The 16,756-nt window shown below is 43.6% G+C and overlaps 1 protein-coding gene across 1 annotated transcript in view; it reads right to left on the bottom strand.

The window, feature by feature from the left end:
• Positions 1–948: 948 nt before the first annotated feature.
• Positions 949–16,756, bottom strand: part of LOC134945849 (uncharacterized) — a 40,473-nt gene continuing 24,665 nt past the window's right edge. The window contains exons 6-8 of the mRNA XM_063935380.1: positions 12,370–12,690; positions 5,223–5,567; positions 949–2,463 (exon numbers count right to left, since the gene is read on the bottom strand). Coding sequence (XP_063791450.1) covers positions 2,099–2,463; positions 5,223–5,567; positions 12,370–12,690 — 1,031 coding nt within the window. The 3' untranslated portion in view covers positions 949–2,098. The remainder of the gene's footprint in view (positions 2,464–5,222; positions 5,568–12,369; positions 12,691–16,756) is intronic.

Raw genomic sequence — 16,756 nt, 5'->3', positions numbered from 1 at the left:
CTGTGTACCGGATCCGCCCACCAGACCATTGCCAGAAGAGCCAGATGGCCAGTTCGGCCCTGGGTGAATCTGTACTGTCTGCCCGTTTACTGCACATGGTTTTGCCCATTAGCTACCAAATTTGCTGCTGCGATCAGATCTGAATTAGGCCCTATATTGTGCAGCTCAGACTAGTGAGGCAGATTGGAAAATTTTTGGCTGCAGACAGTAGCGGATCTTGCCACGGGCAAGCAGGACTTTTGCCCAGGGCGCCGCCTTCTGGAGGGCGCCGGCGCCATCCGGATGGCGCCGCACCATGGCAAGATCTGCTGCTGCTGTGGTGCCCCCTGCTGCCGCGGCCTGCTGTCTGCTGTGAAGGGAAACTAGACGCTATGCATCTAGTTTCCCTTCGTGGGCTGCCCGCTGTGAAGGGAAACTGGACGCTACGCGTCTAGTTTCCCTTCCTGGAGAGGACCTTCACTGTAATGATGTGCGGTGAGCGTTGACGTCATCACGCGCCTCGCAGCAAAGGTCCTCTCCATGAAGGGAACTAGACGCTTAGCGTCTAGTTTACCTTCATGGAGAGGACCTTTTGCTGTGCGGTGCACGATGGTGTCAACGCGCACCGCACATCCTACAACAGTACAGGGGGCGTAACTGACCACGCCCCCTGTATGAAGCCACGCCCCTAATGGCGCCCGGGGCGCCAGAAGCCCCGGAACCGGCCCTGGCTGCAGATGCTAACACATATAATCACAATTCACTTAATTTCATTTTTTTCACCTGAATTTCTCAATAAGACATTTTTGGCCCTAGGGGTGCCGTGAAATAATTCTGAATCTCTAGGGCTCCGTGATTCAAAAAAGTTCGGAAACCGCTGACCTATGCACAAAAAAGATCTACTTTAATTTTATTAAAATTACTTTATAGAGTATTTCTAAATAATTGAAAAAAAACAAAACAAACAAAAACCCTAAATGATTGTTTTATGTATCACCTATTGGTAAATGTTTTCCAGAGAACTGCAACATTGTTTCAGCAAAGTAAAAACACACAGTAATAGAATCAGGTTTCTTTTCAAATGAGGTTTTTAAGTTTTAATGAAGGAGGCAGATATTATGTAACAGAGCCGTTTTTTTTCAAACTCCCTTTACACACGTCGGTTACATTCTACAGTGCACACGTGTTAGTATTCATACATGCATGATTGAAGGCAACAGAAAAGGTGATAAAATGGGGTGCAGTCGGCACTTGGGAAGCAGGTAGTTGAAATCCCGGTGCTAGAACCCAACACCACTCACAATACCGTCGACAGAATCCTGACTGTCGGCATCCTAAATGTAAGGATGCCATGGAGGGTTAGGCTGCAGGGGGATGGGGGGCTTAGGTTTACGCACTACAGGTGTGGTAACAGGTTACGCTGCGGGGGGGGGGGGGGTTAGGGTTTAGTCTGAGGGGGGGTTTAGGCACTAAGAAGGGAGGGTTAGGCATTAAAGGAGGACAGTTAGGATTAGGCTGCGTGGGGGGAGGCTTAAATGTGTTGGAATTCTGCATGTCGGCATACAAAGCGCCGACATCCCATACCCAACCTAAAAATGTGCAAATGATCTCATTATATATTGGAGAATATGGCTAAAAACATTGGCCCTCATTCCGAGTTGATCGCTCGCTAGCAGTTTTTAGCAGCCATGCACACGCTATGCCGCCTCCCACTGGGAGTGCATCTTAGCTTAACAGAAGTGCGAACATAAGGATCGCAGAGCGGCTACAAAATAAGTTTGTGCAGTTTCAGAGTAGCTTCAGACCTACTCAACGCTTGCAATCACTTCAGACTGTTCAGTTCCTGTTTTGTCGTCATGAACACGCCCTGCGTTCACCCAGCCACGCCTGTGTTTTTCCTGGCACGCCTGCGTTTTTCAGTGCCTACGCATGCGCAGAGGTGCCTTTTTTTTCCCTGATCGCTGCGCAGCGAACGAAAGCAGCTAGCGAACAACTCGGAATGACCACCATTAAACGATGTTGACTTTTGGGGTTTTTGGTCAATGAATTTTATAGGAATTGAAGTGTATTCATTTTAATCAACGCAAAAAAGCACAAAGCCCGTCTTCTGTTTTCTTCCCTACGTCCCTGTACTGATTACAGAAACATCTAGCGGCCCGGTGCTTCTCTCTATCGGCTGTTCCAGAAGATCATGTTCCACTACGCAGATTAATTCTACTCCTTGGTCAGAGCTCAGGACTGGGGTAAAAGTCACATTAACCTCATGTGCATAGGTCTGGTCGTCCCAGTTGTATGATCTGCAATGTGAGATCTTGTATCTATCATTAGGCAGGTCCCTCCGGCTTCCAGCTTCCTTTCTGAACCATTGCACAGAAAAGAGAAGATCGGGGAAATATTTGGAAATATAACAGGTCAAAGTCACTTGTTTGTTATCCTCCAGCCTTGGGGTAATTATTTCGGAGACATGTGGGGGGCAGAACACTCCTGGGGGGAGGGACAGAAAAATAAAGAACAATAGTTATAGGAAGCTGATGGTCACTTACAGGTGAAAATCTGCACGATACTTACAGCTAATAAGGCGTTTGCTCTCATTATCAAGCACTAGACAGATGAAAGCTAGTAGCTGATTGGTTAGTATGTTTTTCAAGCATAAGTACGAATAAACCTTACAGAAATATGGATACTAAAGCTACAGTACATATATAAATCATAAAGCAGAGAAAGACCATTAACACACAGTTCGTACTTGGTGGAGGGCCCTGGGTCCACCTTCCCCCCTCTCCCCGTTACCTGTCAGCAATATCAGTGGCAGCTGCCTATCTCCCCAGCACACGCTATATCAGGTAAGACAAAAAACAACAGATGGATGTACTAGACACCCAAATCCCAGGCGCAAAATATTATAATAAATTATTCACTTGTATTGGATACACACTAGCTGCACAAACTAAGGCTTTGCAAGAGCCTGGAAATCACACTAGAATACAATGGGGTGTGTCTGTGCGCTTCAGTGACTCCAATTCCCGTGATAATATGTGAGTAATTGCCTTTACTAAAAAAACCAAGAGACTTGTTACATTCTATTCTTTTACTAGAAACAAATCACATTACACTTAGATAAACACATTTGTTAAAACATATAATAAAATGTATCAGCTCAATTGCTAGTATATTTCAACCGGAATGCATTCCTTAATTTAATGGAAATATAAGGCTGCTTTAGCTTAATTGATTAAACTTGTAAATCTTACAAAGGTAACCAATTTGTATAAAACATTAATCATCTGGTTTATTTTGCCGTTAGTGCCACATTATTTCTCATCACTATATGACAGCTTATATATAAATAAATGATAGTATACAAGTCTCCACTTTTCCTGTTACTGGCGTCCCAGTGCAGGATTAATCCTTCCTGATGTGTTTTGCCCAATTATATGGGGTTATATTTACCCTTTTCTTGGGAATGTCCTCCGTTTAAGCACTATAGCACAAGTGCAAGGATTATTATAGGTAAATACCTTTAGGAGTTCCCGGCTGTAGGGCAGCGTTTACAAGCACACAATCAGCGGTGGTGGAGATTTTGACAAGTTGTCAATGCTGCACTCGGCAGCGTTCAGGGAGCCACAGTGGTAATGAGCCGTAGGTATAAGTGTCCACTATGTATCGGCACACTGTGAGCGGCAGGTGTCTTCAATGCACCAGTCCACTGTGAGCGGCAGGTGTCCTCAATGCATCAGTACACCGTGAGCGGCCGCCAATTGGCACACAGGATGCAGCAAGGTGAGCGGCAGGAATCGGCACAGCACGAACGGCAGGAGCGGTATGAGCGGCCAGAGACAAATCACATATGCAGCGGTTGAAAACGTCATCACCCGTTTTCAACCGCTGCATATGTGATTTGTCTCTGGCCGCTCATACCGCTCCTGCCGTTCGTGCTGTGCCGATTCCTGCCGCTCACCTTGCTGCATCCTGTGTGCCAATTGGCGGCCACTCACGGTGTACTGATGCATTGAGGACACCTGCCGCTCACAGTGGACTGGTACATTGAAGACACCTGCCGCTCACAGTGTGCCGATACATAGTGGACACTTATACCTACGGCTCATTACCACTGTGGCTCCCTGAACGCTGCCGAGTGCAGCATTGACAACTTGTCAAAATCTCCACCACCGCTGATTGTGTGCTTGTAAACGCTGCCCTACAGCCGGGAACTCCTAAAGGTATTTACCTATAATAATCCTTGCACTTGTGCTATAGTGCTTAAACGGAGGACATTCCCAAGAAAAGGGTAAATATAACCCCATATAATTGGGCAAAATACATCAGGAAGGATTAATCCTGCACTGGGACGCCAGTAACAGGAAAAGTGGAGACTTATATACTATCATTTATTTATATATAAGCTGTCATATAGTGATGAGAAATAATGTGGTACTAACGGCAAAATAAACCAGATGATTAATGTTTTATACAAATTGGTTACCTTTGTAAGATTCACAAGTTTAATCAATTAAGCTAAAGCAGCCTTATATTTCCATTAAATTAAGGAATGCATTCCGGTTGAAATATACTAGCAATTGAGCTGATACATTTTATTATATGTTTTAACAAATGTGTTTATCTAAGTGTAATGTGATTTGTTTCTAGTAAAAGAATAGAGAGTAACAAGTCTCTTGGTTTTTTTAGTAAAGGCAATTACTCACATATTATCACGGGAATTGGAGTCACTGAAGCGCACATACACACCCCATTGTATTCTATATCAGGTAAGGCCTAAAACCAAATACTCCTCTGTTTTATCACTCAGGCCAATAGGATTCCTCCCAGGACAGGAAATACACCCCAAGTTACTGCTAGTACTTTCCCATGAGGCGGAGAGGTCCAAAATGGGTAGCCGGGTAGACTGGTGTATACGCCATCACAATGAAATAGAACAGGGAGAAGTGTAGATTAAGCAACGGACCAATCCCCGAAATTGTGCAGTTTGGGGGTCTACCCTAGACTTGTACTCGCACTTTCTCCTCTTGTATCTCCAACCCAGAGGTCTTCACTCAACCTCACAACAGTGCAGGCTGGGGAGTGAGTTCCAGGGGTAAGGGGTTACAGACAAACCTGAGGATGTTGGCATGGAAGGAAATGATCAGTACCCAGGCAGAGTGACGGGAAGAGCAGAGAGGGCCAAGGTGAGTGTGCTGTAAGATTAGATTATTGTGTTGCACTCATACTCAGAGATATATATTTACGTATATTTAGCGGCCCGGTGCTACTCTCCAGTGGGTGCTCCAGACTGGGATGCTCCACTCTGCAGATGTATTCCGCTCCTTGGTCTTCCCTCACTGTTGGGGTAAAACACAAAGTGGATGAGCACCTATAGCTATGGTCTCTGCGTTTCTCCTTATGGTGTATGACCTCTGACATGCAGCCATTGGAGACTGGTACTGCAGAAACATCTCCTTTTCCTTTCTTCAGCCAGGACACGGCTATGACATGTGGGTAGTAACCGCTGATGTTACAATACAGTTTGGTCTCTTCATTATCGAGCATTTCTAGGGAAATAATTTTGTCTACTTCTGGGTGCCAGGGCAGATCTACAAAGACAAATATTTATTAGGTGTAAATTTTGGACAATTGTTTTACCTTTCTCTAGTTACGCCTTAGCAAAAGAAACAGCTGCAACATTTATGAAAATAACGGCTGTAACCCATAGCAACTCGTTAGACATTTGTTTTCATTTTCTAAAATGTACTAGAATAGGACTGAATTTCATTGGTCACCAAGCATTAGAAGACGCTTTCTCGGTGCCATGAAACAGAAAACGTTCCCGTACTACTCAGAACCCTACTATGTAGTGGCGGTCCCAGAGGTTGGACTGCAGCATGGTCCATAGTTCTAATAGGGCAACCACACCAAATGCCATGCCAACTACTGCCAAACAGGAACTGGTTGGTTGGTACATTTTATCTCTCGCTAAAATTACTACATCTGACCAAAAAGTCCAAGACGCGTTTCACACGTATAGTTTTGGTGCTGCTTCTTTTATAATAAGGACCCATTAATGGAGAATTCAAACCAAAAATGAAAACTTTTAGGGTGACATATTTGCTTTGCCAAACCGATAATCTAGAGAATGTCAGGGTAATTCTGACGCCCTGCTCGGATGTGCTATTTTTTTTAAGTTTGCCAGGTCTTTTGGAAACTGCATGACAGTTCCACTTGAAAGTTGAGAGAAACCCACCCTGAGTGAAAGAGATCTTAGCAGAGGTGTAACTGTGAGAGGCAACGGAGTCAGCTGCCACCGGTCTCCTGCTATATAGTGGGGCACCTCTACTCCCATTACAGCATTCAATTAATAGTCACCACAATCTCTTCCTCTCTTTACCTTACAAATCACACCCTCTTTATTCTAGACATACATTTTGCAAGAGCCATACCCAGGATTAGAACCCACAACCTTTTAAACTGGAAGCAGACACCTTACTGATGGATCTATTTGCTTCTGTATAGGAAGCATGAGTACTCTAACTATATGAAGTTACTTCTCTGACAATTACAAGTAACTTCATATAGTTAGAAATCGCATGCTTCCTCTACAAGAGCAAATAGCTCCATCAGTAAGGTGCCTGTCTCCAGTGTAATAGGTCATGGGTTTTAATCCTGGATATGCCCCTCTGTGGGGCTGGTCTCTTCCAAGTGCTGCTGGGATTTCTAAGTGTGAGTTGGAAACAGCAAAAAGGTGAACTCTGATTAATCTCTGTATATCCATATAGGGATAGTAATTTTGTGAGAGAAAGTAATCTGATTCTGATTGTTTGTATCTATACTGTTTCTTTTTGTTTTAATATATCTGTACTGGGATTTTTTTTTGTTTTTTGGAGGGAAAAAAATAAAAAAACAAATAAAGTGTGAGGTGAAAAGCCAGAGGGGTTAACTCAGGTGTGAATAATCAGGAGTAATCAGGAGGGGGAGGGGCTGATTGAAGCAGCTGGGTGAGCCTATATAAGCAGTGACTAAACTCTTTGAGCTTGCTCTGTGGGGCTGGTCTCTTCCAAGTGCTGCTGGGATTTCTAAGTGTGAGTTGGAAACAGCAAAAAGGTGAACTCTGATTAATCTCTGTATATCCATATAGGGATAGTAATTTTGTGAGAGAAAGTAATCTGATTCTGATTGTTTGTATCTATACTGTTTCTTTTTGTTTTAATATATCTGTACTGGGATTTTTTTTTGTTTTTTGGAGGGAAAAAAATAAAAAAACAAATAAAGTGTGAGGTGAAAAGCCAGAGGGGTTAACTCAGGTGTGAATAATCAGGAGTAATCAGGAGGGGGAGGGGCTGATTGAAGCAGCTGGGTGAGCCTATATAAGCAGTGACTAAACTCTTTGAGCTTGCTCTGTGGGGCTGGTCTCTTCCAAGTGCTGCTGGGATTTCTAAGTGTGAGTTGGAAACAGCAAAAAGGTGAGTTAGAATACAGAAAAAGGTGAGATTTATAATACACAATCAGGAACACACATTTACAGTACCATTAAACTTCTGGTGAGGCTGCAAGGGGCTAACCTTGTGAGTGAGTGAGAGGGTCTCTTACTTGGAGTAGCAGAGGGGCTGTGATTGTGCGGGTGTGAGGGGCATTTTTTTATTATTATTTTTTTCTTAGCAGGAGCTGGAAGCCGAGTGAAAAGGAGGAGCAGTGAGCTGGAACAACTGCAACTGCTAAGTGGAGTATAGGTGCCGCAGGAGAGAGTACTACGGCTGCATAAAAGTGAAGGACCTAGAACCGCACAAAGATAGATAAGTATAAGCCAGCTTAATTATTGTATAAGTGAGATTGCTTGTCTTCTATTTTTTATTTTTTTTGCCGCTTTTTCTTTGAGTGTAACAGGGAGTTAGACCTTGCAAACAATATGGGAGGGGCTGTGATTGAGGACCTCACTCAGTGCATGTCGTGCAAGATGTATGCACACCTGGAGCTACCGGCCCAGTGTGAATACATCTGCACGAGGTGTGTGAGAACGGTTGCCCTGGAAGCCCAGGTAACTGATCTAGAGCAAACCGTTACGCGACTGAGGGAGATTCACAATCTCGAGCGTAGTTTAGACAGAACGGTGGAGGAGTTGCGGGAGGGGTCACTGGTAGAAGAGGATGAGGATCAGGTAGCCAGTTGGGTCACAGTTAGAAGGAAGAAAAAGAGGGGGAGGCACGACATCTCTGAACTATCAAACCCGAACAAATTTGCCCGATTGGACGAGGAATCGGAGGATGATAGTGAAGAAATGACGGTGCCGGAGGAGACTGCTCCCTCTAGCATCCAGAGGTGCGGTCCCTCTGGCGCGGTTGGGATAAAAGATAGAGAGGTACCTAGTCAAATGGTGGTGGTAGGGGATTCTATCATCAGGTAGGCAGATAGGGCAATCTGCTACCGGGACCGTGATCGCCGTACAGTCTGTTGTCTCCCGGGTGCTCGGGTACGGCACATCGCGGACCGGGTAGATAGATTGTTGGGAGGGGCTGGGAAAGACCCGACGGTCTTGGTGCACGTTGGCACCAATGACAAAGTTAGCGGAAGGTGGGATGTCCTTAAGAAAGACTATAGGGACTTAGGAAAGAAACTGAAGGCAAGGACATCTAAGGTAATATTCTCGGAATTATTACCCGTGCCACGCGCTAGTCCAGGGAGGCAGAGGGAGATTAGGGAGGTAAATGTGTGGCTTAGGGATTGGTGCAGGAAAGAGGGGTTTGTGTTCCTGGAACACTGGGCGGACTTCTCAGTCAGGCGCCATCTTTTTTGTCGTGACGGATTGCACCTGACTGAGGAGGGGGCAGCGGTGCTGGGGGGAAGGATGGTTAGAAGGTTGGAGGAGATTTTAAACTAGGAGCCTGGGGGGAGGGTTTAGCTAGAAACTACAGGTCATGCAGTGAGAATAGTGGGGATGGCGGTAGTAAACGAAATGGGGGAGAAGTTGGGGGGAGGGTAAGAGCAGGTGGTAAGGTTACTAACATGGGTACTAAAAGGGATTTTACCAAAGCACTAACCAATGACGATTACAGGTCATCCTTGCCACATAAGGTGAAAGATGTCCCTAACGCAAGGGGAAATACTTATCTTAGTTGTATGTATGTAAACGCCAGAAGCATTACTGGTAAAAAGGGTGAACTAGAAATACTTGCAGCAAGCAAACAGTATGATATTATAGGCATTACTGAAACTTGGTGGGATGAATCTCATGATTGGACAGTCAATCTAGAGGGCTATACACTGTTTAGGAGAGACAGACTAAATAAAAAGGGTGGAGGGGTATGTCTGTACGTAAAGCCGTTTTTAAAACCTAATATATGGGAAGATATTCAGGAGGGGACTGTAGACACTGTTGAGACATTATGGGTAGAAATTGCATGCGGGGAAAAAGGAATAAAAAAGTTAGTATTGGGTGTATGCTATAGGCCGCCTGGTATCAACGCATCTGATGATGAATTGTTACTAAAGCAAATTGAAAGAGCAGCAGGAGTAGGAGACATAGTAGTGATGGGAGATTTTAACTATCCAGAGATAAACTGGAAAAACGATTCATGTGATACTGCTAGGGGCAATATGTTTTTAAACACACTAAATGATAACTACTTAGTCCAACTAATTGAGGAACCAACTAGGTACAATGCAATCTTAGACCTGGTATTAACAAACAATCAGGATTTGGTATCGGGTATTATAGTAGGGGAACCCATAGGAAACAGCGACCACAATATGGTCACATTCAATATCAGTTTCTACAAACAGCCCTATACTGGCTCAACTAGGACTTTAAACTTTAGCAAAGCAAATTTTGAAAAGATGAGGGTATTTTTCAGGGATATTGAATGGGAAGGTTTGTTTTTAGGAAAAAATACTACGGAGAAATGGGAGGTACTAAAATTCCTGCTAGCTAAAAATACACTCAAATATATTCCTATGAGTAGCAAAAAAGGGAATTAAAATCATAAACCGATGTGGCTTAACAAAAAGATTAAGGAACTTATGGGCAAGAAAAGGCGAGCATTTAAAAAATACAAATCTGACGGGGAAGCAGTGTCATTTCAGCACTATAAGGAATGTAACAAAAATTGCAAAAAGGAAATAAGAGCGGCTAAAGTAGAAACTGAAAAACTAGTAGCAAAGGAAAGCAAAGCGAATCCCAAAAAATTATTAAAATACATTAATAGCAAGAGATTAAAAAGGAGAGTATAGGCCCTTTAAAAGACAAGTTGGGAGTCTTAAGCAAAAATGATAATGACATAGCGGACACACTAAATGAGTTTTTTTCAACAGTATTCACTAGAGAGGACCCAATTCAGGGACTGACACACAATCTCAATAATGAGAATATCACACTGATAGGTACTTATTTAAGCGAGGAAGTAGTCTGTGACCGATTAAAACATTTAAAGATTAATAAATCACCAGGGCCCGATGGTATTCATCAAAGGGTTCTAATGGAGCTTCACTCTGAACTGGCAAAACCGCTATCTTTGATCTTTGAGGATTCAGTTATATCAGGTATGGTTCCCAAAGACTGGCGTATAGCGGAAGTAGTGCCTATATTCAAAAAGGGAAGTAAAGCTGAACCAGGTAATTATAGACCAGTTAGTCTTACATCTATAGTAGGGAAAGTATTGGAAGGTATTCTAAGAGATAGTATTCAGAAGTTCCTTGAAACCAATAAGGTCATTAAAAGGAATCAACATGGGTTTATAAAGGACAGATCCTGTCAAACCAACTTACTTGGCTTTTATGAAACAGTAAGCGCAAACCTAGATCAGGGTAAAGACGTGGATGTAATCTTTTTAGACTTTGCCAAAGCGTTCGATACTGTACCACACATGAGACTTATCTACAAGCTACAAGAATCAGGGCTAGGAAGCACAATATGCACTTGGGTCAAAAACTGGTTAGATAATAGGAAGCAGCGCGTTGTGGTTAATGGATCTTTTTCAACTTGGACTGAAGTGCTAAGTGGTGTGCCGCAAGGCTCAGTATTAGGACCACTATTGTTCAATATTTTCATTAACGACCTAACAGAAGGTCTCGAGAGCATGGTGTCAATTTTTGCAGATGATACCAAATTGTGTAAGGCTATAAATACAGAGGAGGATGCCGAGTCTCTTCAGAACGACTTAGTTAAATTAGAAGCATGGGCAGCCAAATGGAGAATGCACTTCAACACAGACAAGTGTAAGGTAATGCACTGTGGTAACAAGAACAAAAATTACACCTACATACTAAATGGGGTAAAATTAGGGGATTCTGTACTGGAAAAGGACTTAGGTGTCCTCATAGATAGCAAGCTAAGCAGTAGTACCCAAAGTAGGACTGCAGCAAAGAAGGCTAATAAGATATTAGCATGCATAAAACGGGGTATTGATGCTAGGGACGAGAGTATTATACTCCCGTTATATAAATCACTAGTGAGGCCACACCTTGAATACTGTGTACAATTCTGGGCACCGTACTACAAAAAGGATATCCTGGAGCTTGAAACGGTACAGAGGAGGGCGACCAAACTAATTAAGGGTATGGAGACGATGGAATACAAGGAAAGGCTTGAAAGACTAGGCATGTTTACATTGGAAAAGCGGAGACTAAGAGGGGATATGATCAACATCTACAAATATATAAGGGGACAATACACAGAGCTTGCGCTGGACCTGTTTTTGGTTAGATCAACACAGAGGACTCGTGGACACTCGCTCAGGTTAGAGGAGAGGAGATTCCGCACAATACGGCGTAAAGGCTTTTTCACGGTAAGGACAATACGTGTTTGGAATTCCCTGCCCGAGGGAGTTGTAATGGCGGAATCTGTCAACACCTTTAGGAATGGGTTAGATAAATTCCTATTGGATAAGGATATCCAGGGGTATGGTGCATAGTCATGCATTATAGTTACTATAAATAGGGATAAAATGCAATGGCTGACAGCAGCATCAGTCAGAAATTTTAGTCAAATCATCATGCATAGGACACCACAAATAGGTTGAACTCGATGGACAATTGTCTTTTTTCAACCTCAGATACTATGTTACTATGTTACACTTGTAAAATAATTGTCAGCTAAATAAATCAGCGTTGTGTAGACTGAGCATATCTATGTAGTGTGTTCCTGCACACTACATAGATCTGCCTAGTTGCAATGGTTTTGAACTGACAATTCTAAAGTAGTTTCATATAGTTGGAATCTGCAGGTTTGCTATTCAGGAGCAAATAGCTCTCCCAGCCTCCTGAAAGGATTGTCCAGATTCCCAATTGATGTGGGTACCCCACCCCCTGCTTTATAGTGCTGTGAATCATCGGGATGCCTATTGTGTATTTGTATTACATTATGAGTGGGGCTATATTGTATAATTCTATAGAACTTCCATGCATTCTTACCTCTTACAGTCAATTCTCTGGTCTCAGGCCCTTCCATAGACGCATGGTACCAAGTCACATAGAACTTATATTGAGGATCGACAAAGCCACACCCCAGAATGCCACATTCGCTGGTAACGTCAAACAAGCAGTCATCCTCGCGCTCGGTGAATGTTTCCGTGTGTCGCGTGCCCTGCCGCACTCCTCTCCTGGGTTGCGTCTCGTCCCAGTGCCACCTGATGTTGAGCTCTTTAGGATAAAACATCTTGAGTTGCAAAGAGAACCGGACTACAAAACCCTCATCCTCGAGGGTCATCTTCATGGGCTCCGGCTGAGGTTTCGCTGGATAGTAAATACAAGATGAATAATGTAAATAGTCGCGTATAGATGAGGGATTAAGATCATTTTGCCAAAACCAAAATATGTTTATTTAAAATTGTTCATGCACTAATACACAGGTTCTCAAACTCGGTCCTCAGGACCCCACACGGTTCATGTTTTGCAGGTCACCTGTAGAATTTTAAAATGTGACAGTTGGTGATACACAGTGCAGCTGCTGGGTGACATGGGAGACGTGAACCGTGGGGGGTCCTGAGGACCGAGTTTGAGAACCACTGCACTAATATAAAGAATTACTGGGGCACCTTGTGTTGAGATATTGGATGGATTTATAACAGTCCGTGTAACCTCAGTCTAAATGCTGCTTACAAGTCATCCAATGCTGAATCCAGGTTACACTGTGTCTATCAGTTGTGAAGCAGATGCGGTATTCTATGACGAACCTCCCGGTCAGCGCATTGGACGTCTCCACACTAAGGGGTCTATTCATGAAGCAGTGAAAAGTGTGGAGAAGTGAGCCAGTGGAGAAGTTGCCCATGGCAACCATTCAGCAGCTCTGTATAATTTTGTATGCAAATTATAAATGTTATTTCAATGCTGATTGGTTGCCATGGGCAACTTCTCCGCTGGCTCACTTCTCCACACTTTTCACTGGTTCATGAATAGACCCCTAAGGCTGACAGCCGATAGCCGAGTACCCGACATGAGAGGTGCTGCACAGTAACGTCAGGCTGAAGATGTGGTGTGTACAGAATTCTTACCGTCTGGCTCCTATTCCCACCAAGGGTTCATGTCACAACGTCACCATTTTGTGCATTTGTGTTGAAATCAGCAGTGACGCACCTCTTCTAGGCCCGGTAATTGTATGAGGGATACACTCGACAATCGGTTGTTCTTGGGAATTGTTTTCAAGCTCCAAACATTGTCTAGTCTCTAGCATCATTTGGCAAATCTGTCAGTTGTGTATCCAGCAAACGGTAAAGTCCCCATGATGTCACCACGGTGGCATCACAGGGTTTCCATCTTTCATCATGGAAGCCCAAGTGCCTGCAGTCAGTTTTACTGTATCCAATCAGAATATCATCATGGGCATAAGGTCAACAAATGATGAAAGATGTCAACATTCACAAATGTCAACATGGTTAAAATGTCAACATTTTTATAATGTCGACATTTAACATGCTGACACCGGAATATCAACAATATATTTTTGTGTTATTTGTAGGGTTAGGCTTAGAGGTCAGTGTAGGTATAGGGTTAGGCTGAGGGGTCAGGGTTAGGTATAGGGTTAGGATTAGGGTTAGGTATAGGGTTAGGTATAGGGCTAGGCTTAGCGTTAGGTATAGGGTTAGGTATAGGCTTAGGCATAGGGTTAGGTATAGGGTTAGAATTACGTATAAGCTTAGGTTTAGGTATAGGGTCAGGGTTAGGTATAGGCTTAGGTGTAGGGTTAGGTATAGGGCTAGGTATAGGGTCAGGGTTAGGTACAGGGTTAGGTATAGGGTTAGGTTTAGAGTTAGGTATAGGGTTAGGGATAGGGTAAGGTATAGGGTCTGGATAAGGTTTAGGGTTAGACATAGGGTTAGGTATAAGGTTAGGTATAGGGTCAGGGATAGGTATAGGCTTAGGGTTAGGTACAGGGTTAGGTATAGGCTTAGGGTTAGGTATAAGCTTAGGGTTAGGCATAGGGTCAGGGTTAGGTATAAGGTTAGGTATAGGGTCAGGGATAGGTATAGGCTTAGGTATAGGGTTAAGTATAGGCTTCGGGTTAGGTATACGGTTAGGTATAGTCTTAGGGTTAGGTATAGGGTTAAGGTTAGGTATAGAGTTAGGTATAGGGTTAGGTATAGAGTTAGGTATAGGGTTAGGTATAGGGTTAAGTATACGCTTAGGTAGAGGGTTAGATATGTTAGGGTTAGATGTAGGGCTAGGCATAGGGTTAGGTGTGGGCTTAGGGTTAGGTATAGGGTTAAGCATAGGCTTAGGGTTAGGTATAGGGATAGGTATGTTAGGGTTAGGCTTAGGGTTAGCTATAGGGTTAGGTATAGGGTTAGGCTTAGGGTTAGGCATAGGCTTAGGTGTGGGCTTAGAGTTAGGTATTGGGTTAAGTATAGGCTTAGGGTTAGGTAGAGGGTTAGATATGTTAGGGTTAGGTATAGGGCTAGGCATAGGGTTAGTTGTGGGCTTAGGGTTAGGTATAGGGTTAAGCATAGGCTTAGGGTTAGGTATAGGGTTAGGTATAAGGTTAGGTATAGGGTCAGGGATAGGTATAGGCTTAGGGTTAGGTATAGGGTTAGGTATAGGCATAGGGTTAGGTATAGGGTCAGGGTTAGGTATAAGGTTAGGTATAGGGTCAGGGATAGGTATAGGCTTAGGTATAGGGTTAGGTATAGGCTTAGGGTTAGGTATACGGTTAGGTATAGGCTTAGGGTTAGGTATAGGGTTAAGGTTAGGTATAGAGTTTGGCATAGGGTTAGGTATAGGGTTAGGTATAGGGTTAGGTATAGGCTTAGGGTTAGGTAGAGGGTTAGATATAGGGCTAGGCATAGGGTTAGGTGTGGGCTTAGGGTTAGGTATAGGGTTAAGCATAGGCTTAGGGTTAGGTATAGGGATAGGTATGTTAGGGTTAGGTATAGGGCTAGGCTCAGGGTTAGCTATAGGGTTAGGTATAGGGTTAGGTGTAGGCTTAGGGTTAGGCATAGGCTTAGGTGTGGGCTTAGAGTTAGGTATAGGGTTAAGTATAGGCTTAGGGTTAGGTAGAGGGTTAGATATGTTAGGGTTAGGTATAGGGCTAGGCATAGGGTTAGGTGTGGGCTTAGGGTTAGGTATAGGGGTAAGCATAGGCTTAGGGTTAGGTATAGGGTTATGTATTGGGTCAGGGATAGGTATAGGGTTAGGTATAGGGTTAGGTATAGGCTTAGGGTTAGGCATAGGGTCAGGGTTAGGTATAAGGTTAGGTATAGGGTCAGGGATAGGTATAGGCTTAGGGTTAGGTATACGGTTAGGTATAGGCTTAGGGTTAGGTATACGGTTAGGTATAGGCTTAGGGTTAGGTATAGGGTTAAGGTTAGGTATAGAGTTAGGTATAAGGTTAGGTATAGGGTTAGGTATAGGGTTAAGTATAGGCTTAGGGTTAGGTAGAGGGTTAGATATGTTAGGGTTAGATATAGGGTTAGGTATTGGGTTAGGTATAGGGTTAAGCATAGGCTTAGGTATAGGGATAGGTATGTTAGGGTTAGGTATAGGGCTAGGCTTAGGGTTAGCTATAGGGTTAGGTATAGGGTTAGGTGTAGGCTTAGGGTTAGGCATAGGCTTAGGTGTGGGCTTAGAGTTAGGTATAGGCAGAGGCAGAACTCTGGGAGGCAACGGAGTCATCTGCCTCCGGGCTACTGCTCTGAAGGGGGCACCTCTCCTCCCATTCTGTGACACCATTGAATTAAATTAATTGACAGCTGTCGCTATCTCTTCAGTGGTCTACTTCCTCACTGGTCCCTGCACCTTACAAATCACACCCTCTTTATTATACTGTAGATACACATTTTACAAGTGTCACACCCAGGATTAAAAACCACAACCTATTACACTGGAAGCAGTCACCTTACTGATGAGACTGTTTGCTCCTGTATAGAAAATATGAGAATTTTAACTATATGAAGATACTTCTCTGACAATTACACGTAACTTCATATACTTGGAGTTATTTGCTCCTGTAGAGGAAGCATGAGAATTCTATCAGTAAAGTGTCTGCTGTCAGTGTAACAGGTCATGGGTTCTAATCCTGGGTCTGATTGCTAAGAAATTTGTGATTTAAAATAAAAGACAATTAACACACACACACACACACACACACACACACACACACACACACACACACACACACACACACACACACACACACATACATATATTTATCTTAATATAGGAAATAGGGGGGCACCAACATTTATCTTGCCTCCGGGCAACTGTGATGAACTTACGCCACTGGGTATAGGGTTAGGCTAAGGGGTCAAGATTAGGTGGGATAAACTTTCAGGGTAAATAGCCATGTTTGCTGCCAGTGTAGACCCCA

The sequence above is a fragment of the Pseudophryne corroboree genome, chromosome 7 (genome assembly GCF_028390025.1).
Source record: "Pseudophryne corroboree isolate aPseCor3 chromosome 7, aPseCor3.hap2, whole genome shotgun sequence".
NCBI classification, from domain to species: Eukaryota; Metazoa; Chordata; class Amphibia; order Anura; family Myobatrachidae; genus Pseudophryne; species Pseudophryne corroboree.
This window is presented reverse-complemented; position numbering and strand designations above follow the sequence as displayed.